A 24797-nucleotide genomic window follows, 5' to 3' on the forward strand; every position below is an offset into this window, starting at 1 on the left:
TAAGTTAAGCTCTGGGTATGTTCCCTCACAAAATATTTTTAGTTCTTTGATTACCAAAACAAGGCTGGTAGAAGGAATATTTGCTATCATCCTCAGTTTTGGAGGTCATAAGGAAAGTAGAATGAGTGTAAACACTTTCAAAGCTTTCTCTCAAAGTAAAGTGCTCTTACTAATTCCTGACTTAGAAGAATGAAATGTTTAGTTCCAAAAGGCAGTAAACCTTTGGAATTTTACTTCAATAAAAAAAGTAAATAACCAAAGATTGTTCACAGTGTGTTTGCAAAATGTCATAGGGACTGCAAATATGTAAACATTCCTTTGAACTTTTATTCTCATGTAGAAGGCAGCTTCTTTTCAAGAGCTGTGAAGCTGGCTTCAAAGATACGTTACTATCCCCTACTTTTCATTTATATCAGAAATAATAGTCCAGGAAAGTAGTAGTTTAACCGGTAGTTAAAGCTCATGTCATGTTCTTGTCTGTTGGGTTTCTATGGTTGACAAGGGTTAAATACATGTGGTGGGTAAACTTACTGAACTATTAAATTTGTGTGCTTGGGAACAGGTAGGTGCATTTGTGTTAGCTAAAGAATGATTCCTTCTCTGTTGTATGAAATTTTGTGTGTATGAAAATTTGCATTGCCTATTTCAGCAATTTCATAGAGCTAGAGAATCATTTATCAATAGCAAACTAAAAATGCATTTAGAAAACCAGAAATTGAAAATTAATATTAAGTATTCAATTTGTTTTACTGGTTAATGTGGAAATTTGTGTTTCTATTTGGAGGAGTAAAAGAACATTTACAAAACTAATGTTTGGCATGATATTAGATGCCTAAAAGAACTAAAAGAAGCATATGCTCAAATATGTATTTATGTGCAAGATGAAGTATCCTGTGTAGGATGAAATATCCTCCAGAAGTTCCTTCCCACTGTTAATGAGGTGTTTAGTATGACAAACATAGATTTCTTATCTAATTCTAGACACTCTAGGAATCACAGTCACTGTTGATAAATATTCACAGTAATACTAGTTGACAGTAAGATACAACATAGAGAGCAAAGACTAGCATTTTTACACTTAGGAGGAAACTTAGGCTCTTCTGTTGCCATATATGTAGATTATGGGTTGTGCATAGGTAAAATCTGTTAATTTAAAAGATTTTATTGATACTAAACATCAAGTCTGCTACAGTTAAGTAGTTTGCTGTTACGTTGTTACTTTTTTGTCATACAGCGTGAGAATGAATCCTTGAAAGCACAGATAAATTTATTGAATAAGGAACTAGAGATTACGAAAGAGAAACTTCACACTGTAGAACAGGCTTGGGAACAGATGACTAAACTAGGCAAGTATGAAAGTTATATTGCAACATTAAAAATCAAATGGTATGTCCTGTTTAAAAGTAATATTTTAAAATGTTTTAAAATTGATGTATCTTAAAACAACAACAAAAAAAGTCAAAACTATTTTGTATCTTTCATTAACAGTCTTAAATTTTTTTGGTGAATTTTTTTATTTGTTTGTTTCATTTTATTTATCTGTTTGACCAAACCCACGTTTGGTATTTTCCTCTGGAAACTGTTCCACATTGACTTTTCTTGGGTTACTGGGTCAAGGGCTTAAAAGCTGGAACTTGTAAAGCAACATCACCTGGTTTTGTTTTTTTTTTTTTTAATAAGGTGCAATATGTTCTAACTTGATTGTCAGCCAAAGTATTTCATAGGTTGTCAGGAAAATTATTTCTTTTTCCTGGTGTCATGCTCTGCAACGAAGTACTTTTTCTTGATAGCTGGGGCTTCTTTGTGTACAATTTACATTCCCATTATTCAGGAAGAACTCATCCACATCTATTTCTTTTACAGAACTTAAATTTAATTTCCTGAAGATTTACCAGCTGAATTAAGGATAAAGTGAAAGGCTACATTGAAAATAGTTATCAGTCTCAATAACCATGGTTGCAGATATACCCATTTATAATTGATAATAATACTTTATTCAAATTAGGTATTTCTCAAACATGTAATAACGCAGGATAACCATGCCTCCGGTTTAAAAAAGTAATACAGGTGTTTCAATAAAGTTTATCTGACAGAGAAAAAGCAAAACTCATGTTCTGTTTCATGATGCAAATTAGTTGAATCAGCTTGTGTATTCCCTAATTTAAATATTTTTTAATGTAGGGGATGACAATGCCATGAACAAGGCCACAAAAGCAATAACCAACAGTGAGATTTTGTCCATTTCTAAGAAAATCACAATGTTGGAAATGAAGGAACTAAATGAAAGACAGAGAGCAGAACATTCGCAACGAATGTATGAACATTTACGGAATACTGTAAAGCAAATAGAAGAACGTAATTTTGAATTGGAAACAAAATTCGCTGAGGTAAATCTGTTGAGATTTAGCGACATAATTTGGTGCATCTTAAAAGTATATTTTTGAGCTTTTCAAAAAGTATTAATCTATTCTGTATCACGACTGGCAAATAAGCTTATGATACAAAATACAACTGCCTTTAAGAGCTGCAATTTTGCATGCACAGGACATTTTTAAAAAAATATAACTAATTAATTTGTCAGTAGTTTATTTCAGACATTAGTTAATCTCTGTAAAACGTGGTATCTTGACAGACAGTTTGCTAATTTTTCAGCAGACTGCTAGAAAGAAGTCTGTTCTTGACCTGTTATTTCTTGTGTCTAATTCATATGATCCCTTTTCTGCTAATTTTCCCTTAATTACCAATGTTCTGAAAAATGTTAGACTTTTGCATCCCTTTTGCAAATGATAGTGTCATGATTTGGCTGGCTATGTCCTCTGTCACATGCCAAATATTATAATACAGGAACAGAAGAGAAGTCATGTGCCATTGAAGCTGATGATCCTTAGTATTCCTGTCATATCAGTCTTAAATTTCTTAGATTTTTTTGTGTCCACTATTTGTATTTGAAGTTTGTTACATAAATTCATTATTTAACAGTAGGAGACTTTATTATAATTTCCAGTCTAAATTTATTTATAGGCAGTTGTACACATTTGTTCTTGTGCCAATGTTGGCCTATAATTTAAACACAAGGGAAAAGAAAGAATAGTTATGTTGATGGGAACGTTGATAGATTGTATTCATGCCCCCTCTTTGTGCTTTGCTAGACTTTAGCCTAGCTATTTTAGATTGCTGTTAACTCACTCACTGTTTGTTGGTTTAGTAGTATTTGTTACACTGTTTGATTTGGGACATGGAATAACTGAAAGCGTATAAAGCTTTTCAGCAACTGTATTGTTAAAGCCTTTTCTGATGGCATGACTTCTTTTATTTCATTAAGAAATACCTCAAGTGATGAACCCTAGGATCACATTTTCCTTTTTCTCTTTTGCATATATTATTAGCTGTCTTGTGATACGTTTAGGTATGCTCGTCTTCCTTCATTCTGAGTTGATGAACTCCTAATGCCACAATTTTTTCGTATTAGTTCCTCTGTGTATCCCTTTTTTCCTCCTTTCTGTAGCTCCAGGACGTACATTTTCTGTTTTATATACTCTTGTTGTCAGTGCCTCCTAAGCTGGCATCACTGCTTTTTTTTTTTTAGAGAGAGAGAGAGAGACATATATCTAACAAGATTGTGCTAAGGTAATTAATGAAAGTTTTAAGTGATACCAGTTGAAGAACTGGTAACTAGAAGAAGTCTACTAGTCATCTCCTCCTAAACTCATAAATCTACTTCAACACAATTGTTAGTTTTCCAGATAGTACTGCCTTAAATATGTGAAGTGCAGATAATAAGATACACCATGCTTTTTTTGTTTGTTTAGGAAATCAGTTATTTTATTAAGGAGTGGTATCAGATTAGTCTGCCACAACTGTATTTACTAAACTAATTCCAGAGGCTTCTCTATGTTGCCTCATGCTTTCCAGATATCTGTCTTTTCTTAATGCTCTTTGGTTTGAATTGAAACATTGATTACTCAGTATTTAACAATCAACTTGAAAAATCAGGCTGTTTGAAAGAATATCACTTAATTATGAAAGTTCTTTTTAGAAAGAACAAAAGAACTACACTATTGTGAGTCTTGGCACTTATAACCTGTACTTGTGTTGCCAATCCTGATATACTAGACAGTACAGAAATATATAGGTAAGCCTGTTCATTTCCTAAAGAGTTTACAGTCTTATTCTTTTTTTTTCTTTTTTTCTTATTTTAGTTTGTTATTGTGGTAATGTTTTTAAGAAAATTCACTAATAAAAATTGTGTTTAATTTAGAATCCTGTTCTGGGCCGACCTGTGTATCTGTTCCTATGTGTATGCAGTGCTGCAAACAAGACGTTTAAGCAGAGAGGAAAGGAAATTGTTTTTTGAACACAGCTGAACAGTGTTTTGTAATGACTAAAAAAGAAAAGATACTTTTGGCACTGCTTTTTCTTTGCAGGGTTGGGAGCAGTTGTGTGCTTAGGATACCATTTTCTTTGTTTCTGGTTTTGTTTTTTTTTTTAAGCTCACCAAAATCAACCTTGAGGCACAGAAAGTCGAACAGGAATTAAGAGATGAACTGTCAAAGAGTGTAAGTAAGGCAGTAAGTGATGCAGATAGACGACAAATCATGGACCTAGAGAAGCGTGAGATGGAGCTCAAGACTGAAGTATCGAAGTAAGTGTTGAAGTAACAAATTTTGAATGCAGTGTGTTCAGATGCACACAAAAATGACTATAAAGAAAGTAATTTGCTTCATTTTTATTTGAACAAGGAATTAAGTGCTGGCCTGGATAGACATGGGTAAGTGTGCACTTAAGATACTTATTACTAGTATTTTTAAACTAATTAATTCAGGTTTATTTTGTTTCTGTGCCACAACCTCCCTTAAATTTATGAAAATCTCATAAAAAATATGGGAAAGTGATTCTTACTTTCAAAGAGTCATAGATATCGAAGATTAAACTGCAGGGGGGGTGCCATTTACTTACAAGGGATTAACTTTGTATGCATAAATTGAAAAACTGATCTTTTTAGATATGTTGATATGGACATTTGTCTTTGAGTAAATAATGTAATCCTGTTCTACTCCTAAAACAGCAAAGTCTGTGGGGATGTTTGCAGTGATTTTTGACACTGAAAATGAGTGATTAGACTTGGGGAAGCAGAGAAAGGAATTGAGAATGAAACCATTTGAGCATTTATGTCCTGAAGTGGGAGAGAAATAGAGGACAGAGATGCTTAGTTCAGGTAAAAACCATGGCATTGTTTTCCTGGAATAGGTTAACTGCTAGCAAACTTCTGTGTAACTTACAGGAAAACGTCCTGTGAAAAAGTTGAGAGACAATATAGAAGAATTTTCGTAACAAGGACTCTGAGTAGTAGAGAAAAGTATGCTGAAAAGAACAAAGTCTTCAGATGTTTTGATATGAGGAAACATACTAAGCATCTTTTCTTAGCATTTTCTATGTAGAAAACTTAATAGGTTATTCAGTGGTTTCAAGTGACACAACACTCGTTTTCCCTGTAAGGTTAAGAGAACTGTCTGATGTAGCAAGAATGCAAGTTGAAGCTCTGGAGGCACGCCAGCAATACAGAGATAAAGAAGTGGAATCTCTTAGAATGCAAATTTTAGACTATCAGGTAAAATTCAACCTTTGTTAACACTGCAGTTTGGATTTTTCTCCCTGGAGTGAGAAGAAATGAAGTGATTTTACAGCGAATTAGGAAACTGCAAAAGCATTTCAGAAGGCAGTTGCCTTGTAGTGGCCATACCCTTTCAAGAGTTCTCTATTACATTAAGTATTCCCTTCTCCATTTTTTCCATTTCTAGCTGTACAGCTATTACAGATCCTGAGCTTTTTTCCATGTTATTTAGGTAATATTTATTCCTATATGATTAATAGCTCATGATCAATATTTAAATATAATATCAGGAAAGTGTGATCTTTTTTATAAGACAAGCAATGACTTGTAAATCTTGAAGACTTGTAGTAGACTTATTAAATTGCTTTGTTATTAGCTGAAAGAATTTCTTGGGATTTGTTTTCATGTTCTAGAATGGTTTGAGTGTCTAAATACAACACTTGTGTCAGCTTTTACGTTACCATATTTTCTAAGTTCAGGTATACATTTCTTCCTCATTTTCTCTGGTTTGGAAAGATACAATTTTTAAGATCAGTATCTGAAAAGGTGCATTTCTAAAATCTGGCTGTAGAAACAATAGTGGAAAAGTAAAAAGCTGGTTTTAGAGGCTAATTCTTGCTCTGATCTATGGAATAAAATACATGCAATATATAAAATAAAAAAAAAACCCTAATTTGTTTATATTTACATATACACTCCATTGACATATTCAAAATGAAAAATAAATTTGTTCTGTAAATTTTGTTCTTAGGCACAGTCAGATGAAAAAGCAGTTATTGCAAAACTGCATCAACATATCATAGCCCTTCAAGGTAGTGAATCTGTTGCTATAGGCAAATTGGAGACGCTTAAATTGAAACTACAGAAGGTGGAGATCCATAATCTACGTTTAGAACAGAAGCTTGATGAGAGAGAGCAAGCCTTATATTTTGCCCGACTGGAAGGAAGAAATAGAGCCAAACATCTACAACAGACAGTTCAGTCTTTGCGGCGACAGTTTAGTGGTGCTCTGCCTTTAGCACAGCAAGAAAAATTCTCTAAAACAATGATTCAGCTACAGAATGACAAACTGAAGATCCTGGAAGAAGTTCAGCATGCCCAGCAGGAGCGTCGAAATGCAGAAAACAGAGCATTAGAGATGGAGTTAAAACTGAAAAGTTTAGAAGAATTAATAAGTGCATTGAAGGATACAAGAGGAGCTCAAAAGGTTTGCTGGTTTACAACTTTGAATAGCTTCGTTCATCTGATCTGCATTTAAATTACATTTCAGATCAGCTTGTTCCCTAAATGTCTGTTTTAATGTAGGTAGAACTTAATGATTTCAAAGTACACTTTATTAGAATATGACAGCTACCATTTTTTGTTTTCCTATTTTAAAAAAGTAATATATCATTAGTTATTTGCCCTGTAAAAGTCAGTGCCGTCAGATTTACTAATTTTCTTTTGTGGCCAATTAAGAGTCATAGGAAGTAGAGGCTATCTATGAATTCAGTTATATTAAATTGAAGTAAATTATGAATTGAATTAAATAACAAATGAAATTAAATTAAACACAGAGTAGCATTCTGAAGTTCTGTTTCATGAGCTTGCATTGAAATCTTTACTACAAATCCATGCCCTTTTAAATAAATGCAGGGGCAATAATTTAGGCAGCATGGTCAGACGTTATTGTACTCATGTAATTCTACTCAGTCATATTTTGCTAGTGTAAACAATGATGCCTTGAAATTTGAATACAGTTTTCTCACTTCTCTTCCAGATCACTGTGTATTTTATAATATGTTTATATTTGTCATAACTAAAGATGTCTGCATGTAAGCAATAGTTGTAGCGCTCTTGGCATGTTTTAGTTTTAAGCCAGTTTTCAAATATTTTTCTAGAGCATTTTGACATAAATATGTCTGTTATTCTTAGTACATGTGCATTTTTTAACACATACAGGTTTTAATGTTTTTGAAAATCTTTTGCTGTTTTAGAAAAGTCAACCAAACTTCTTGAATGCTTTTTTTGTTAAGTCTGGACAGAGGCATAGGGTATAGCTTAGGTCATTTGAAAATTATTTGCAATGCACTTGTCAGCGTAGGGGAAACCTGTTGCCTCTCAACTTGTCTGCTGCACTTTTCAGTCATTCCGCTTGCAGTTTCATGCTCTTGCCATGCCTCCTCACTCAAGAGAAGTGAAGAAGCTTAAAAAGGCAGAACATCTTTCTTCCTGTTGGTTTGATAAGTGCCATACTGCCTCAAAGTCAAAGAGTGTAGCTGCATCTAGTTGACCTGTGGGCTTGGTAAATTACAATACTGTGTGTCATTCATTATTAGGTAATTGAATGGCATATGAAGATGGAGGAACTCCATCTGCAGGAACTTAAACTCAATCGAGAGATAGTCAAGCAAAAGGAAGAGGTGAAGTATTTGCATAATATAATTTCTGAATATGAACGTACAATCAATAATCTGGAAGAAGAAATTGTCCAGCAGAACAAGGTATGTATTTCCTGCATGCTATTAGAAAAACAGTCTATTCCATATTTCACTAGGTGACTTTTAAAAAGGAAGAGTCTTCCTAGTAAGGTTTTTAACATAGATGTTTGTATCTTGGTTCTGTAATTTTTTTTAATAGCACATTTGAGTATTTTACATTTTGGTATATCTTTTTTTCTGTTATAAAATTCTGGGTTTTGTTTATAAAATTCCCATTGCCTTCAATAAATAAAATACCTTTATCAAACATTTGTTACAGTTTCATGAAGAAAGGCAAATGGCTTGGGACCAGAGGGAAGTAGAACTGCAGCGCCAATTAGACCTGTATGATCATCAACAAAATGAAATACTTAGTACAGCTGTAAAGGTACATGCACCGAATTAACTAAAAATAGACTTATAAGCACATTTTTCAGAGCTGTCAGATTACATGAATATGAATCTTTCTGTGCAGTTAGAAAAGGCTACAGGATCGGTTCCAGACCCTAGCTTGCCACTCCCACAACAACTTGAGTTGGCTTTGAGAAAGATTCAGGAGCACATTCGAACAATCCTGGAAACTAGGGCAACCTGCAAATCACTGGAGGAGGTAATTAAATGTATAAATTATCATATAAAGGGACAAAGTTTGTTTTTCTATGCCCTTTAATTTTTATATATAATGTCGAATCCCTTATAAGTATTTAACACAGAGAAAATGTAAATAATATAATCACACTGTGACTAAAATGAAATGTTTTTTCCATTGCAACAAATTATTGGGGAAAATTTTCGAATATTTTAGATTGTTCGTTTAGTAGGGTAAGATGCTCTTGCTGTACAAAATTCAGTTGACTGTAGCTAGTTAAATTTACCAAGTGTTACATTAAATTTAACGAGTAGCACAGCAAAATCCTTTTATCTTGGGTTACTAAATTGAAAATCTGTTACAGAAGATAATTTGTGGTTCTTAAGAAATTTGAAAAACACCAGCTTCTTAATTTGGTAGCACAACATGAGTTGCATAAGAGTCTTGTGCCAAGCAAATAATACATAAAGACACAGTAATGATATTCTGGGTCTTTTTTCATCTAATAGTAATCCCATACAGCCAGAACCGAGTGCAAAACGTTTTGTGTTTACAAGTCTGTTAAGACAAATCTTTCTGGTACATTTTTAAAAAGTAAGATCTTTTTGCAGTGTTTGAATTCTGGAAATGCAACAACTGCCTTTCATTGCAGAAATTAAAAGAAAAGGAAACTGCTCTCTGGAAAGCTGAACAAAATGTTTTATCAAGAGACAAAGTTATAAATGAACTAAGACTTCAATTACCTGCAACATCAGAAAGAGAGAAAATAATGCCTGAATTAGGCAAACAAGAAGATGATCCAGAGTACCATCATGCCATAAAAATTGCTCATCAAACCATTGCAAATATGCAAGCAAGATTAAATCAAAAGGAGGAAGTGTTAAAAAAATACCAATGTTTGCTTGCTAAAGCAAGAGAGGTAGTTAAACTTTTTGTACAAAATTTCTTCTACTTGTAAGTTGTTTTAGTTGATTCTTTGTTTCTCTCATTGCTAGTGAAATCTTAAGAAGTTTCTGACCTCAGCGGTAACAGAACAGAGATGATTAGTAATTTTTTATGTAGAAAGTTCATGTAGAATTTTTTAACTTCTTAAAATAGGAGGCTTGCTCAGTCAAGAGGCTATGTATATGATGTCTGTCTAGGAATTAAATTAGTGTGACAGGAAGAAAATTAAGATTCTGCTGTGATAAGTGGTCTCAGTATATTGTATATTTATGTGGGATATTCCAGTACTTGCAACAATGATCTCTGGACTGCATCTTGCAGTGAATTTGGAAGGTACAGGAAAGACATGTTAAGGCATATTTTAAATTAAAGCATATTTTAAAGCATAAACAGTGTATCTAAGCATACTTTATATTCTTTATACCCTTAAAGCATATTTTAAAGCATAAACCATGTGTCTAAGAAGTACTTCAAGAATAAACATGCATCAGTTTTGGTGTGTTTGGGTCAGGAGCATATTTCTGAAGCAGACTTCCTATCATCTTAGCTTAGTGTGCTGTGCTTACCATGCATAGCTATTTCTTCTGGGAGAAATGAAGTTTTTTGGTTTGGAACTAAACCAGAAGATACAGTCTAAAAATGAGCCTACTGTGCTCTGTCTGCTAGCAGACATTCAATCTACAGGATCACACTGTAATCTAAAGTAAATAGACTTGAAAAGTACATACTATGGATATCACTATCCATATGGATATTCATAGTTGATGAGAACCAACACCAACTGTTTTGCTCTCCAGTTCCTGTCCTGTTGTGCCATACTGCTTGCTACATAGCTTAAAACTGCAATGGTAGGGTTTTTTCAATAGTGTTAAAAAGGGGGAAAAAAAATTATTGATTAAAGCAAGAAGAAAAGAATTTTAAGAACTGCCAGAATTAGAGGAAAATTTGGGGAGCAATACTGAGCAATGAGTGAGCAATCAACATGAAAGTACTGTAGTTTCATGACTTTCTGGAATAGTGTGCATCAGTAGAGTTGTATTTTTATTTTGAACTAACAGGAACAAGAGGAAATAGCAAAGAAGCATGAGGAAGACCTTAGAGTTCTACACCAGAAGTTAAATTTGCATACTGACAATTCTCTTAATAAATTCAAACAGACTGCTTTGGTGAGTTATGTGTATTTGTGGGATTAGTGAAGTTGTTCCCAAATTTTTGAAATTGTTGCTCAAAAGAACAGTTTTGCAGTCAAAAGTAAGTAAGAAATGATGGTGGGAAAAATAAATGGGTGGTTGATACAGAATTACTGTATTATTCTTGAGAGAATTTGCAAGAGATGGTTGAGAGTCAAGTGTAAAAAACCAAAGTTACCACCTCAGTATATACGAGTATTTTTCATATCTTCCTCATTTATGGAGACTTCTAGGAGAGGTATATTTTGTTTTCTGTTCTTTTCATTGAATCTGTGGTTATGTTAAACTAATCAATTTCAATACAAATTTTCTCTTGACACTTTATGATAATGTGAAACCTGTATTTAACTGGTTATTCTGTGGATCATTAGATGCACAAAGCTCTTTCAAACCAGTGTGACTGCTTTCTCTGCAGACTGAGATTCACATCTCAGTAAATAAACGGTAGATATTAATGTTTGGCTATATTCAGGATTGAGTTTAAAATGCATCAGTAATGTTTACCTTTGATTTAAAGCTTAAAATGTTCATCACATGCATTTGTTCTGTTTTACAGGAGTTAATGAAAAAGACTTCTTTATCACTTTCCAACAACAAACATTTTCTCCGCTTAGCTGAAATGGAGCAAACAGTAGCAGAACAGGATAATTCTCTTGCTTCACTTGTTGGAAAATTAAAGAAAACATCATCTGATTTGGAAAAACAAAAACAAATTACTGTAATGAAAATCAAAGAGTTTGAGACTATCAGAGCCCAGTAAGTTTTTAGACTGTTAACATAAATCACAATTGGATTGGATCAAGTCAATTATGTATTGCTGCTACAGGACTGGTCTATCGAATTGAACATGTTTTTGCTTAATTTAAGATTTGGCTGAAAACACCAACTCAAAAGAGTTACTGTGTTTGGTAATTGTAAATTATTTTTAATCTGTAGCGCTTCTGGGGGGCTAATATTGAAAAACCGTGGCTTGGAAAAATGCCTTTCAGTTGTTAGCTTTGTGCCATTCAATGGAAAAGAAAGTATTCAAGGAGTCTTGGTATGAGAGTTGTCTTTAAACTACCGTGCTATTTGCTGGTTTGTGTTTTGGTTTTTTTTATCCCCTGCTACATCCATTTGGGCTTGCTGCCTAACAAGTTTAAACTCACGAAAATTTAACCCCTGTTTAAAAGGAGAAAAGTATGATGCTTGCTTTACCTCTGAGGGCCAGGAGTTAGAATGAACAATGCTCTAATCTGCTTTTGCTGATCTTCTTAAGTAATTTTCTTTTTCAGTGGAGGCTCCCTTTGTTGAGTCAGTCTTTTTTTGCTGTTTCCAAATCTATGCGTCATTTGCTTTAACAATAATAAAAAATATAACATCGTGCCCTTTGTTATTTATTTGGAGTTTGCTAACTTGATTATTGCAGTGTACCCTATTAATGGTTATTTTTTATTAGGCTTCAGGAAAAGCACACAGTTGATGTGGAACAACTAAAAGATGAAGCAAATGAATTGAGGAACGTGTTATGTCAGATGGAGAAGGAATTAGCAAATGTAAAAGCTGAACTAGAGGTCCAGAAAGAAGCAAATGATAGAGCACCCACAGCAACACTGAAAAACCTGGTGGAACAGCTGAAGAGCCAGTTAGCCATAAAAGAGAAGCAGCAGAAAGTTAGTCAACAAAAATTTATCCCTATGTCACATAAAGGTTTAATGTTGCTTAATGCTTAAGAATTCTACGTACAGTACAGCAGGAGGTAGAATATAATTGCATAATATAATATAGTAAAATATAATTGCCTTTTCTTGTTTTGTAATGTTCATATTAGCAGCTTCTTCACTTAAAAGAACTTGAATTTATTATTTTTAGGCTTTGAGCACAGCACTTCTGGAACTCCGAGCAGAAATGACTGCTAATGCTGAACAGCAGGTTATTTCTGCTGCGTCACAAAAAGAGGCATATATGAATGTCCAGGAGATTGTTGACAGGCAAACAAAGGGGCTTACGGTGAGTGCTAAGTAATATCATTGTATTGCATTGTTGTATTGTTGATAATCCTGACTTTGGGGGCTTGCTGTTTTGTTTGTTTGTTTGTTTGTTTTCTTCTAGACACAGATAGAGGAATTAAATAATCAGATTACAAAACTTACAGATAACCTCAAAATAAGTAAAACCAGGGAGAGTTCTTTGTCTGATGAAAGGGATGAGTTGAACCAAGAACTTCAGAGGAAACAAAAAGCATTTGCTAAAATGTTGAGAGAACAAAATGAAATGGAAAAAGAAAATGAAGAACTGAAGAAACGGATTAGGAGGCTAAGCAGTAGCATTCAGGTAGAAGTGATTTTTAAAAATATGTTTGATCTTGGTCAAGCTTCTGCATAGATGTGCTGGTTTGGAGGGGAAAGATGAAGTACTTTCGGCAGGCATTGAGACTTATACTTGATTTTAAAATTTATTTTTGCTCATCAGCCGGGTTACATGTGAGCTATTAGCTTTTGCTGTTGGCAGCATGCCTCAAATAAAAGGAAGAGACTGAAAAATACTTGCTCCTTGGACTATGTTTGAAAGAGTTGGAGGAGTTGAATTACCACTTTCAAGGCTTCTTTAAAAATGGAATTTTGTGGTCTTTCTGGCTGTCCTTATTTCCCCTTTCAGAAGAAAAGGATTTACAGTAGAATCATCTAATTTATTTTTTTTAATTCAGCTACTCGCTGCTGTTTATTCAGTTTAGAATGCAAAGTTACATTGCAATACTTTTAATTTAAAGATAATTTTTAAAAGATCATTTAGGTTGTAAACTAATTCTACCACTTGGAATTAAAGTCCTTATTTTTTGAGTGGAGAAAAATACTTAGGTAGTGGTCATTAAACTTTAAGTTTGTAAAAGTTTGTAATTTTTCAGAGCAAAGCTGATGAACAAAATATGATAGATGCACTTCAGAAAAAAATTAAAAAGTTGGAAAGTGAGCTTGAGAAGAAGTGTGAAGAAATGGAAAAAAAAGGTGTAAAAGAAGACAAGGTAGGTGATACATAAGATTGTGGCTTTGAAAGACATCATCAGCCTAGGTCTAGGCAGTTTAACTCTCCCTATTGCCTTTAAAAAACCCAACCAACGAACCAAACTTGATCAGAAGAAAAGCAGTTTCATGAGTGTAACCTCTTCATGTTTCCCATGTTCTTTATTAGTGCTCTTGTTGCTTAGTACTGGTACATTAGTGTTTTCCTGCCCTTTTTGTAGAATTAAAGATCCGTTACAAATCTTAGAAAACTAAGATTTTATAGGTAGCAGTGAAATTGATTACGTAAGTGCTGTCAAATCTGCATTTGCAAAATCAATGCAATGATAAAAACATGAAGTACTTAGGATCAAAAGTGTGAATCTTAGAAGGGATCATGTCTGTGTAAGTGATTATTCTTCGTAGTAGTGATCTCCACATACAAGAGGTTCTGACTGATTGGAGATGTGTTCATTTTACCAGTTGTTTTGTTTGGTTTTTTGCTTGTTATTTTACTACTTCAGTAACTAATTAGTGGCTTGTCAAAGTAATCATAAAGTATGCTGGAATATTATAGCATGCTTGTATAATGACATTCAGACTATGGTATTAAATACTATTCTAGGACTGTTGTTTAGTGTCGAGATATTTTTCTCAAACTTTGCATGTTTCTTCCTTTTTCCAAGATTTTGCTTTCTGTCTGTCCCTTAGTAGCAGTAACTGTTCAGAATGGAGACAGAAAATAAAGTACAGGGGCTAACTGGCAAAGAGAGAAGTCCAATTAAAAAGAACAAAAATTGCTTACAGGAATGTTGACTGTGATTTTTCAGTAGCCATTTGTGATCACATAAGTAGAGGTTTTAACTGATGTATAATTTATAGTTACTGAATTGTAACTTTAAGTAAAAATGACCAATTTTACAGCTGTGCAGCAGGGACATACAGACTCCTGGTGAGCTGCAGAAGACAGATCTGCTGTAAATTGGCATAGAAAAACACTTCTGTTTCTTTAATCTGTCTTCTTTACTAACATGTAATTCAAAGTAAAAGGGTACATTGCACTAGCACCTCTAATTTCATAAAATGTGTCACTCCTTTTTTTGTAAAATAATTATTAAAAGCTAAGGAAGAATTTGGGAATAGCATTAAACTGCATCAGCTTTATACACCAGTCACTACAGTATACTTAAGGTATCCAGCTGGGCCTGCTATTTACCTTATCTACCATAGGATAAATAATATATGCCTGCTGTGGCTTCATGTTTTAAATTGATAAATGAAGAATATATCATTCTTGGTTTTCTAACGTGTTTGCTTATTTTGCTTTAAGAAAAAAATTCAGAAAGAAATACATAATTTGTTTATGTGCTTCACAGACCTCCAAAGAAGAAATAATTCGGTGGGAAGAAGGTAAAAAATGGCAAATCAGAATGGAAGGATTGCGGAACAAACTAAGGGAAAAGGAAAAAGAAGCAGATGCTGTAGCCAAACAGCTGAATACATTGAAGGAAATCTATACCAAGTGAGTTGGTTTTAACAGATTCCGCTACAAAATGATGACATAAGGGAAATCCAAATATGTTTGCTACATAATAATTATAAGAGTTTGTTATGTTTATAAGACTGATGTCTAGAATTTGATATTGCTATTGAGATTAAAAAGATTAGTTAATTTTCAAGTAGAAGGCTACTCCTCTAGTATCCTTTCCCCTGTAGAAGCCTTTATTAGAAGAAACTGTCTCTGAATAAAACTAATTAAAGTCCTTTATTATGCTTCTTGTATATAGGGTTCTGTTATTCCCATGAAACAAATAACAGCTTTATGAAGACAGCCTGTTTCTCACCTCTGTGTTATTTAATCAGATTACTAGGATTGGATACAGTGCTACTGTTACATGGAGTGCTACTGCAGTACTGGCAGTTCTAGGATTATGAGATGGAAGCCCTTTAAAAAAAACACCTGCGCAAACCCTCTGCAAATGTTACATTTACTTCAGTATGGTAATGGCAGGGTTTTACTGATAAAAGGTGCAGAAAACAAAGGAAACTGTGATGGTGATTGTAGCTGTCGTTAGATTGTGGTTTGAAACTGCTTCAAAATGGCATTTAGTCTTAGCAAGTCTTGCATGAATTTCACATAAAAAGCAGGCAAGAACAGCAAGGTTTTTATGACATGCATAATACTGATTTAATGTTCATTGTTTTTTCCAGGTTTGGTTTTTGGTTTTTTTGTGGGCTTTGGGGTTTTTGTGGTAAAGCTGTACTGTCTATAAGGTAACCTTATTAAACAGAAAAGGGGTTGTGGTTCAGTGAGCAAATAAATTGCAGTTGTGGATTCTTTAAGACAGAAAGTGTTTTCTCCTAAAGAAAACAAGTTAGCAAATAAAGTTTTAAATGTAAATTTACTGGATGTTACAGGACTGAAAAAGAGAAAATTGCTTTACATAAGAAACTGAAAACTACTGGTGTCACTGTTGACCATGTTGTTGGAGTAAAAGCCTCAGAGACTGAAAAAGAACTGGAAGAACTAAGAAAACGGAATCTAGATTTAGAAAACGAGGTTGCTCACATGAGGTGAGAGGCATTTTAAAAGAATCTATAAAAACTGAAAGATCTAAATGAGAAAAAAATCTGTGGAAAGAGATAGAAAGTCTCTATTAGAGCAACTGATTCAATAAGGAAAAAAACAGATGGGAATTTCAAAAATCCTTCTTTAAGTCTGTGATGAGCAAACTTAAAGCTACTTGGGAGCAATTGTGCATGTTCAGAGAATATGCAGCATTGGTTCATTATTCTAAAAAGCTAAGTAACGTGAAAAACATCTGGCTCCTATTGTGTGAAATTATAAGTACAATTCAGAGTTGGTGAAAGTTACTGGAACTGCTAAGTTGCAGTTAGGGAGTGTATTCTTAATCAGTGTATCCACTATCACAGTGGATAGTGTACCTGAGTAATATAAGCTGTACACATATCAAAAGAGCAGATTCCTTTTGCCAAAGTAAGTACTTTCAATTCACAGGAATTAGCTGAAATAGCCTGTGTGGCTAACGTTGATTTAGAATAACTAGCCCAGTAATACTAGAAAGTCCAGTCTAGTAATCCAGAAGTTCATGGGGTTTTTTACCTTAAAGGATGCTTTTCTGCATTAATAGCCATTTGTTTGTTTTGGCTTGATTTTTTTTTTTTTTTGATACAGAACACAGCAAGCAATGCCACGAGATTCTGTTGTAGAAGAATTACATTTCAAAAATCAATACCTCCAGGAAAAGCTTCATGCATTGCAGAGACAATGTTCGAGAGAGATGTATTCTAGACCCTCGGTAAGTTAATAATGTAACCATATTACCTAGAGGAATCACACTTACTTAACAAAAATATTTGTTATCCATTTGGTATTCTGTGCCATTTAAGTGGTTTTATTTCAGATGGTAGTATTCTAGAACAGGATAGAAAATACTCAGCTTTTAGTGGTTTTAAAAAACACAACAAAACACACCAAAAAAACCCCCAAACCCAAAACTTAGAGTTTCTGTGTTCTACAGATAGAAGCTGAAATATTCAGCATCCTAGCATATGTGGAGAAATACGGGATATGTATTTTTAAATACGTGAGTCTGCAACTGAGAGACTACTATATTCCATAATGATGGAAAATTCAGGATACAAATAGTTTGGGGAAATACTGAGCTGCATTTCAGTTACATTAGGTGTTTTTGTTGTGTTTTGATTTTTACAAGGTTCATTATACTGCAAATATTGCATTATGAGTTTATCTTAATCTTTCAAGAAATCGATTTAACAGTACATTCTAGTTTTCTTTATTTCCTGTTTTGTTTTACTGTCTTCTGCTTTTCTTTCATGCTTCGTTCTATCTTCAACTTGAATCAGAGTACATGTGACCAAAGTGAACTGACCAAGTCTGTTCCTATCAGTATCAGTAAACAAAAGTATTTGAATTCCCTTCAAAAGAAACCTATTTCAAATAGGGATGAAATCAAGCATCAGACTAATCATAGCATTGCTGATGGTAATGAAATAGATGAGGAAGCAGACACGCAGACATGCACCATGCATAATGAAGGCCATGAGGCTACTGCAGATGCAAGCACAGAAGCGTCTCCTGAAAACCATCCTGAAGATGGTGAGAAATGCAAGGACGCAGATATTTCTAGGGAAGAACTGGAAAACAAAAATATAGCTGAAGCTGATGAGAACTGCAGTGAAACAGAAGAAAATATAACCCAACCTGAAAATGGAAAACTTAATGAGGAATTTGAGGAAGAGGAGAGGAAGCAAGAAATACTCAAGCACTCAGATGTTGATGAAGAAGAAAGTGTAGAAGAGCCTGATACTGGCAGAATGAGCTGCAGTCAGTCTGATTCAGGGGAACCTTCTAATCAAGCTAATGACTATGAAGCAGAAAAAATAAATGTGAATAATGAAATGAATCAACACACTGCAGAGGATAAACATGAAACTTACCGAAGTGGTACAGAGGGGCTTGAAACAACCCCAGAATTTTGTGAAATGCCTGAGGTTTGATACTGTAGAAGTCCTCTAGCATTTCTTCTGTATAAGTGATGTAGAAATAGAATAGTTTGATCTTGATAATGCAGTGACTTCCTATGTATGGTCTGCAGGGATACTGAAGTAGTCACCAAGTGGTCCATAAAGCAAACCTTACACTTTCATGATAGGCATGCATGTCAGCTCACAAGTAAGCTACTGTCAATTCTAAAATTTTGATCCAGAAAGTTTACAAATAATCCCAATGAAACATGCAGCTAGTTGATGACTTTCATTCTTTAAGAGACTTATGATGTGTTATTACTTACACTAAGAAAAAAATATGCTTTATTGAAGCAAATACCTTATTCCTATTGCTATTAGTGATGAATTAATCGATCATTCTGTTAATTCCGTAATTACATAAGTAAAAACTGCTGATTATTATATCATCAAAAGGTTTTACTCTTTACTAGTCAGGCATAGTAATTTACCGTATACTTATGATTTGAATTGGCAATATAAGGCATGCAAAGCACTCTTTATGTAATAGAAATTTCTGGCCTCCATGGATAAACACTTAAGATTGTAGGAACTAACAGAGTAAGAATTAGAGTTACATACTACTCTTCCTGACTTGCTCTGTGATCTGTTTGACTTAAGTGAAATTCCTTATGCCATATGTACTATTTAATAAACATACCAGAATATGTCCTTAAAATTAGATGCTGTTCCCAGGTACAGTGTCACAGCTTACTATACTCAGTAGCTTTTTTGTCTTTTAGACTTTGAGATTAATTTTTACCTGATTGATAGTTTGTGAGTTAATTTTGGTTTGACAAAATTTTTACTGGTTTATACTGATTTGTAAACTTCCCCTAAAGGTTAAGCAAGTTTAGAAAATGTAAGAAGAGTTAAAGTCAGAGCAGATTAGATCAAAACTGGCAATACAACTGTAATCTGTTTTATTTCTGTGAAAAATACTAATTCTGTGTTGCTCTTTATCAGCTACAACTGATACAATGATTACTGCATTACCACTTAATAATTTTTTTCCCCTCTGTTTTCTCAAGACATCAGGAATAGGATCAGATGATCAATATCGAAGAGAACAAGAGCTTTTAAAGGAAAATTTAAGATTGTCATCTGAAAACGTTGAGCTAAGATTCCAGCTCGAGCAGGCCAATAAAGATTTGCCAAGACTAAAGGTAACATCTTCTTACCTTTAGTCCCCTTTACCCTGACACAGATTAGGGGATTGCTTAAAAAGAAATTGATATCTTTTCTGTACATACTGTAAGTTTTTAATGGTTTTAGGGAAGATGAGAAGGCTGAATGGCTGGTAAAAATGATGAAAAATGTCATTGTGATGGGAAATTGCTTTTTCTTTACATTTTTCAAAGTAAACCCACTGTATTTTTGTTACTGATAACCTCAATTTGAAATCTAAGTAAGTTGCTTATTACTTTGGTTTTTTAGGACCAAGTAGGTGACTTAAAAGAAATGTGTGAACTTCTCAAAAAAGAGAAAGCAGATGTTGAACGAAAGCTGGGCAGCATTAGAGGGGTGAGTATTGTAACAGCATTTTTCATCATAATTAAATGAAACTGAAATACAGAAAAGCACAATGTTTTATTAAAGCTAAATTATTTGGAATCAACCAAAAGCAAAAAGGAATTGTTCTTACTTGTTTATTTTATTGCCAAAGTCCTATAATAAATGAATGAAATTCAGTTAATAGGACCATTAGAAGGACTAGAGCTACACTATTAAATATTTGCACAATCATGGCCTTATTTCATCATTTGGATTAAAGTTATCTTCAGAAACATATTGGTACAAAAAAATAGGAGTTGCAGCCCTAGTAATGAAAATTATATTCATGTATTTAGGTAAATGTGTAATACAGTTACAGCTTTATGATTTAAAAGATAGGATTTTATTTGATGCAGATGTTAAAAAGTGTAAGTTATTGTTAGTGAAGTTGTCTGTTTGTTGTACTACGCAAGATGACACAGTTAAATTTTACCCTAGCTACTGTCAGCTACTTTAATAGAGCAGTACTTCAGAAGTTACAGGAGAAAAAGGCTTCAGTGCTGCCTAATATCTCGCTTGCCACTAACTTGTCAAACTATTTGTGTGACCTTTCAAAGGAAGCTGACTTAATAAAAGCTCTTAAGTGCCTTCATAGCTCTTTCAGTATACAAGGAGAATGAGTTCTACTTCTGGGTACCTGGAAAAGATTGTGTATTTCCCATTCTTTTACTTGTACCTTGCATGGACTGCTTGTGTATCTGCCTGTCTCTAATGCAGTGGTAGTTTTTGGATAGGGAAATTCAGTTTATAGAACTGTTTCATGCAAAGGTTCTGAGGAGGCAGCAAATTCTGAATCTTCCTCCCTTTTCAGGCACCAAGATCTGACAGAGGTTTTTCTTTAACTCTGCCGTGTGCCAACACAAACCTCCTAATCCCTCCAGTTATTTTAGAGAAGAAAGAATAAGTCATTTTTACTTCCAAAACTTGGCCACTGTATAGGTTTATGTAGGGCTCCAGGGAGTAAAATCTTCCAGATTTTCCACTGTACTGTGTTCATTACCTCAATAGAAAGAAAAGGAGGTACTTCATGGGCCCAGAATTAGAAACAGCAGCATCTTTAAGTTATTACTGCTGAGGAAAACAGTTGGTACAAAGATAATGAGAAAATAAATGCATTTGAAGACCCTTTAACAGCTTTTCTACCTCATAAATGAACATAGTGCAAGAACTAAAATGGAGAAATTACAAGCTTTTTTCTCCATATTTATTTATTTATTTATTTATCTATCACTCTGCAAGAATATATGCCTTGGGAAAGGGAGAAGATTTACTCATGCTTTAAGATGCAGTTCTGTCACTTTAATCCAGCAGAAGTATGGTTGCTAAAAAAGGGCCCCTCCCTCAAGCTCCCAGCCATTTTTTAAATTTTTTTTTTCCCTCCAGACAGTATTAGCTTTCATGCAATTGCATGGTCTGTTGTATCAGGGAATTGTTCTACAAGAAAAGCTAAAAAAATAAAGTAGTACTTTGATTTATTTTCCTATGTTTTAGTTTAGTTCATAAAGTACAGCAGATTTTGAGACTAACTGCAGCTTTCTTGGGTAACACAGAAAATGAAGGAGCTGACGACTTTGGGGGTGAATATATCACTAAACATTTTGGGGAGCTAAGTATGCAAGAAACTTTAGGGTTCAAGTCACACCAAAATATAACATCTTTTTTATAAATATAAATTTCAATGGGAAAATAAGCGATAAAGTAAGATTTGGAGTATCTCTGAACATTAAGATGAACTGTTTACTTCCTTGCAGTTTTTTTTCTTCCCTCTCTATAGGCTGGTAGAAGTGGAAAGACAGTCCCAGAATTGGAAAAAACAATTGGTTTGATGAAAAAGGTTGTAGAGAGAGTCCAAAGAGAAAACGAAGAGCTGAAAAAAGCTCCAGCTGTGGTTTCTAATGAGAAATTACTTGGTCTTGAACAGGAAAATGAGAGGCTAAAGGTACTGATTTATCTCCAGTAACTACATTTAGATAACACTTTATATGCATTTTAGTAGGAAAATGGAGCAGCAAACCTATTGTTGACACTGATTGGCACAAAAGTGTTTTAAAAATACCAAATATGAAGCGTGTAGAACAGAAAAGCAAAACTTCATTTTAGCATAATATACTGCATGATTTATGTAAAGGTACTCTGTATATATAAAATATATACATATATTTATGTATATATGCATATATACATAAATATGATGAAATGAATGTGATGAAATGTTATGTTCACTGTGCTAGATGGCTGTAACTATGCTGTGCTTTAAAAATGGAAATCTGAAATTTTCTACTAAGCAAGGTATATGTGTTTTAACAACCCGTTTCCTATTTAGTCTGAAATAGAAAAAATGAAACTTCATCTGGGGGGCCAGCTGAGTATGCATTATGAATCTAAAACCAAAGGAATGGAAAAAGTCATTACTGAAAACGAGAGGCTGCGTAAAGAACTGAAAAAGGTACGATCATTGTAATGCATCCCTTTATTTCCATTAGTTACTGGTTGTGGTAAGTATCTTTTTTTTTTTTAAAGTGGTTGATATGGAATGGACACTTTTCTAAGCACTGATATTGCTATGACAGAATTTTTAGTTCTATGTGGAGAGGAGACATCCAAGGAGCAGCCCAAGACAGAGTTTGGAAGTTGTAGTGCTAGTGATCTTGGATGCACTGTTTTCCTCTAAATCAGCGCTGACCCTATCTCACCACCATTTTAGATAATCCTGTGCTTCGTGTGAGGTTAAGTATTCCATAAACCTTTGTTGTTTTTATTGAACAATAGGAAGCTGACAGTGGAGAGAAGCTACGAATAGCAAAGCATAACTTGGAGATATTAAATGAGAAGTTAACTGTACAGCTGGAGGAAACCGTTAAGAGGCTCAATTTGGCTGAGAGCCAGTCTGACGGAGCTGACAGCAAAAGCTGGAAGTCTGTTGTTACAACAAGGTAGGAACTGAGAATGAGGTAAGGAAGATAAACAGAAGTGTTAATTTCTCTTTAAATATTAGCAAACAAATTAGACTTTCATTTTTGTAATTTTTTCTTTCCTCTTTTGAAGACAGTTTTACATTATCCGTATTTTATTTTCTGATTCCGTATTAGTATGTAGAATCAGTATATGGGTCTCTGATATGAATCCAGCAGAGATCTAGCATCCTTAAGTACTGGCCTTGTTATCTGCTTCTATACAGTAGCCAGGTACTCACGTCCCTTCTTCAGATCAGCGGTAGACTTCTGGGTAGTTCTGGTAAAGGAAATACTTTGTGTTCCTTCCTGCTTAAATGTATTGTATTTGTGCTTGGTGGAATAATGTCGGCATTTTTGCTGAACATAGAAAGTATTTCAGTACCTTACCACATGGATGACAATCTGAAAAAACTGGAAGCCAGCAACCTGCATTTTCCAGCCTGGCTGTATTCGAATCTCCATTTAACCATGTGAATGTGCAGAGGTTGTGTTAGAAAACCCACTGGGATTTCTGTACTACTTGGGACATGTAGGCATAGCTAAAGATCCTTCATGTGTGTTCTGAAGGCCCTGAAAGCTAATTGCAGTCAGCCAGTTGATTCTGTTATCTGTAGAAGGAGAAAAGCTCTGAGCCTAGCACTGGATTATCTTTTCCAATATATAAAATGAAGTGTGGGAATCGCCATTTCTAGAGTTTTAGATAAAACTCAGACTTTGAAATCAGCATCAAAAATGATTTTTGGTTTGGTAATAATAGTAAATGTCTACAACTCTTTACCAATAAGTTATCTGAAAGTTACCTATCAGTTGTTACAAAATTCAAGTATCATCACTTGCATCACTCAGCGTGGAACAAACTAAAGAAAACAGTTTTATGACACCAATTTCTGCTTTGCAACTTAGGTATATATTTTTAATTTATCTGTACTTCCGCAATTAGTTCAGATGCTTTTTCTATGGCAACCTACTTATACAGGCTGTACATCTTAACTCTATAGCCTGAACAACTTTGATTGCATTTCTTCCTTTGCTAGAAGCAAGCTGTTTAGTTCTGTTTTGTGGTTTGCTTACAGAAATTATTTTGGCAAACAGTCACCTCAAAACCACTGCCAGTCCAAAAAGCATTACTATCATCACATCCGTCTTCAATTATGAGCTATGCACAGAGATGCTAGTTATGTGTCATGCTAGCATGTTTAATAATGAACAGATTGATATAGAATATGAAGTTTGATACAAGATACATTCACATGAAATATGCCTGTGATTCATCAAAGTGGACGAGGAAGGAGAATTTTAACCCTCTTGAGGCAAGGGTTTTTAACTGGGTATCATCTCTTGTACTGCCGTATCTCAGAAAAGGATGAGAAAATGAAACAATGCTTATGCTATTAAGAGAAATAAACGGCCTGTGTCCTGCATAAGGATGGAAGAGAGCAAATTTTTTGGAAGAAATACTTAGTCCTGGACTCCTGGATGACCTCAGGATGAAATAAGATGACATTTTGCAAAAGTACTTTTTAATAGTTGTAAACGGAGATGGAAGGTATCTACAAAACCAGAACCTCTGACAGCAACCTTACTGGGGCAGAAAATCAGCTGGACAGGAGAGAGACTTGTCTGATTTCAGCTTAGGTCAGATCACTGTTGAACAGTCTTATCTGCTGATGTCCAAGATTTTACCCACCTCCCAGTCTTGCACTCCCACGGGATCCCTTGGAGGAGTTCTAGTGCTTCCCTGACACCTTGCTGAGCCATTTCACTTCACTGGGACTTCAGGAAAGCCATTCCTTTTTTTTAACCTTTCCCCTAACTACGTAGTGAGGTAAAACGTCTCTATGCAAGGGCAGATGACAGCCATATTTAGCATAAGGAAGGACAGCAAAACTGGCTGCCAGTCACAGGTGGAGGAGGACAGGAACATGCAGGGGAGATGGCAGGCCCTTAACAGGTAGCATATCAGCTCAGT

General features: G+C 34.4%; 1 protein-coding gene across 1 annotated transcript in view; it reads left to right on the forward strand.

Annotated features, from left to right (window-relative positions):
• Positions 1-24797, forward strand: part of CEP290 (centrosomal protein 290) — a 56286-nt gene that overhangs the window by 26186 nt on the left and 5303 nt on the right. Inside the window, exons 29-51 of the mRNA XM_052774166.1 lie at positions 1235-1346; positions 2182-2387; positions 4491-4642; positions 5497-5608; positions 6363-6818; positions 7930-8094; positions 8351-8458; positions 8546-8680; positions 9312-9578; positions 10663-10770; positions 11351-11550; positions 12233-12446; positions 12646-12783; positions 12886-13107; positions 13679-13795; positions 15149-15294; positions 16191-16346; positions 16969-17092; positions 19352-19486; positions 19758-19844; positions 21649-21813; positions 22198-22320; positions 22644-22807. Of these exons, the coding sequence (XP_052630126.1) occupies positions 1235-1346; positions 2182-2387; positions 4491-4642; positions 5497-5608; positions 6363-6818; positions 7930-8094; positions 8351-8458; positions 8546-8680; positions 9312-9578; positions 10663-10770; positions 11351-11550; positions 12233-12446; positions 12646-12783; positions 12886-13107; positions 13679-13795; positions 15149-15294; positions 16191-16346; positions 16969-17092; positions 19352-19486; positions 19758-19844; positions 21649-21813; positions 22198-22320; positions 22644-22807 (3812 nt within the window). The remainder of the gene's footprint in view (positions 1-1234; positions 1347-2181; positions 2388-4490; positions 4643-5496; positions 5609-6362; positions 6819-7929; positions 8095-8350; positions 8459-8545; positions 8681-9311; positions 9579-10662; positions 10771-11350; positions 11551-12232; positions 12447-12645; positions 12784-12885; positions 13108-13678; positions 13796-15148; positions 15295-16190; positions 16347-16968; positions 17093-19351; positions 19487-19757; positions 19845-21648; positions 21814-22197; positions 22321-22643; positions 22808-24797) is intronic.

The sequence above is a fragment of the Harpia harpyja genome, chromosome 23, assembly GCF_026419915.1.
Source record: "Harpia harpyja isolate bHarHar1 chromosome 23, bHarHar1 primary haplotype, whole genome shotgun sequence".
Lineage (NCBI taxonomy): Eukaryota > Metazoa > Chordata > Aves > Accipitriformes > Accipitridae > Harpia > Harpia harpyja.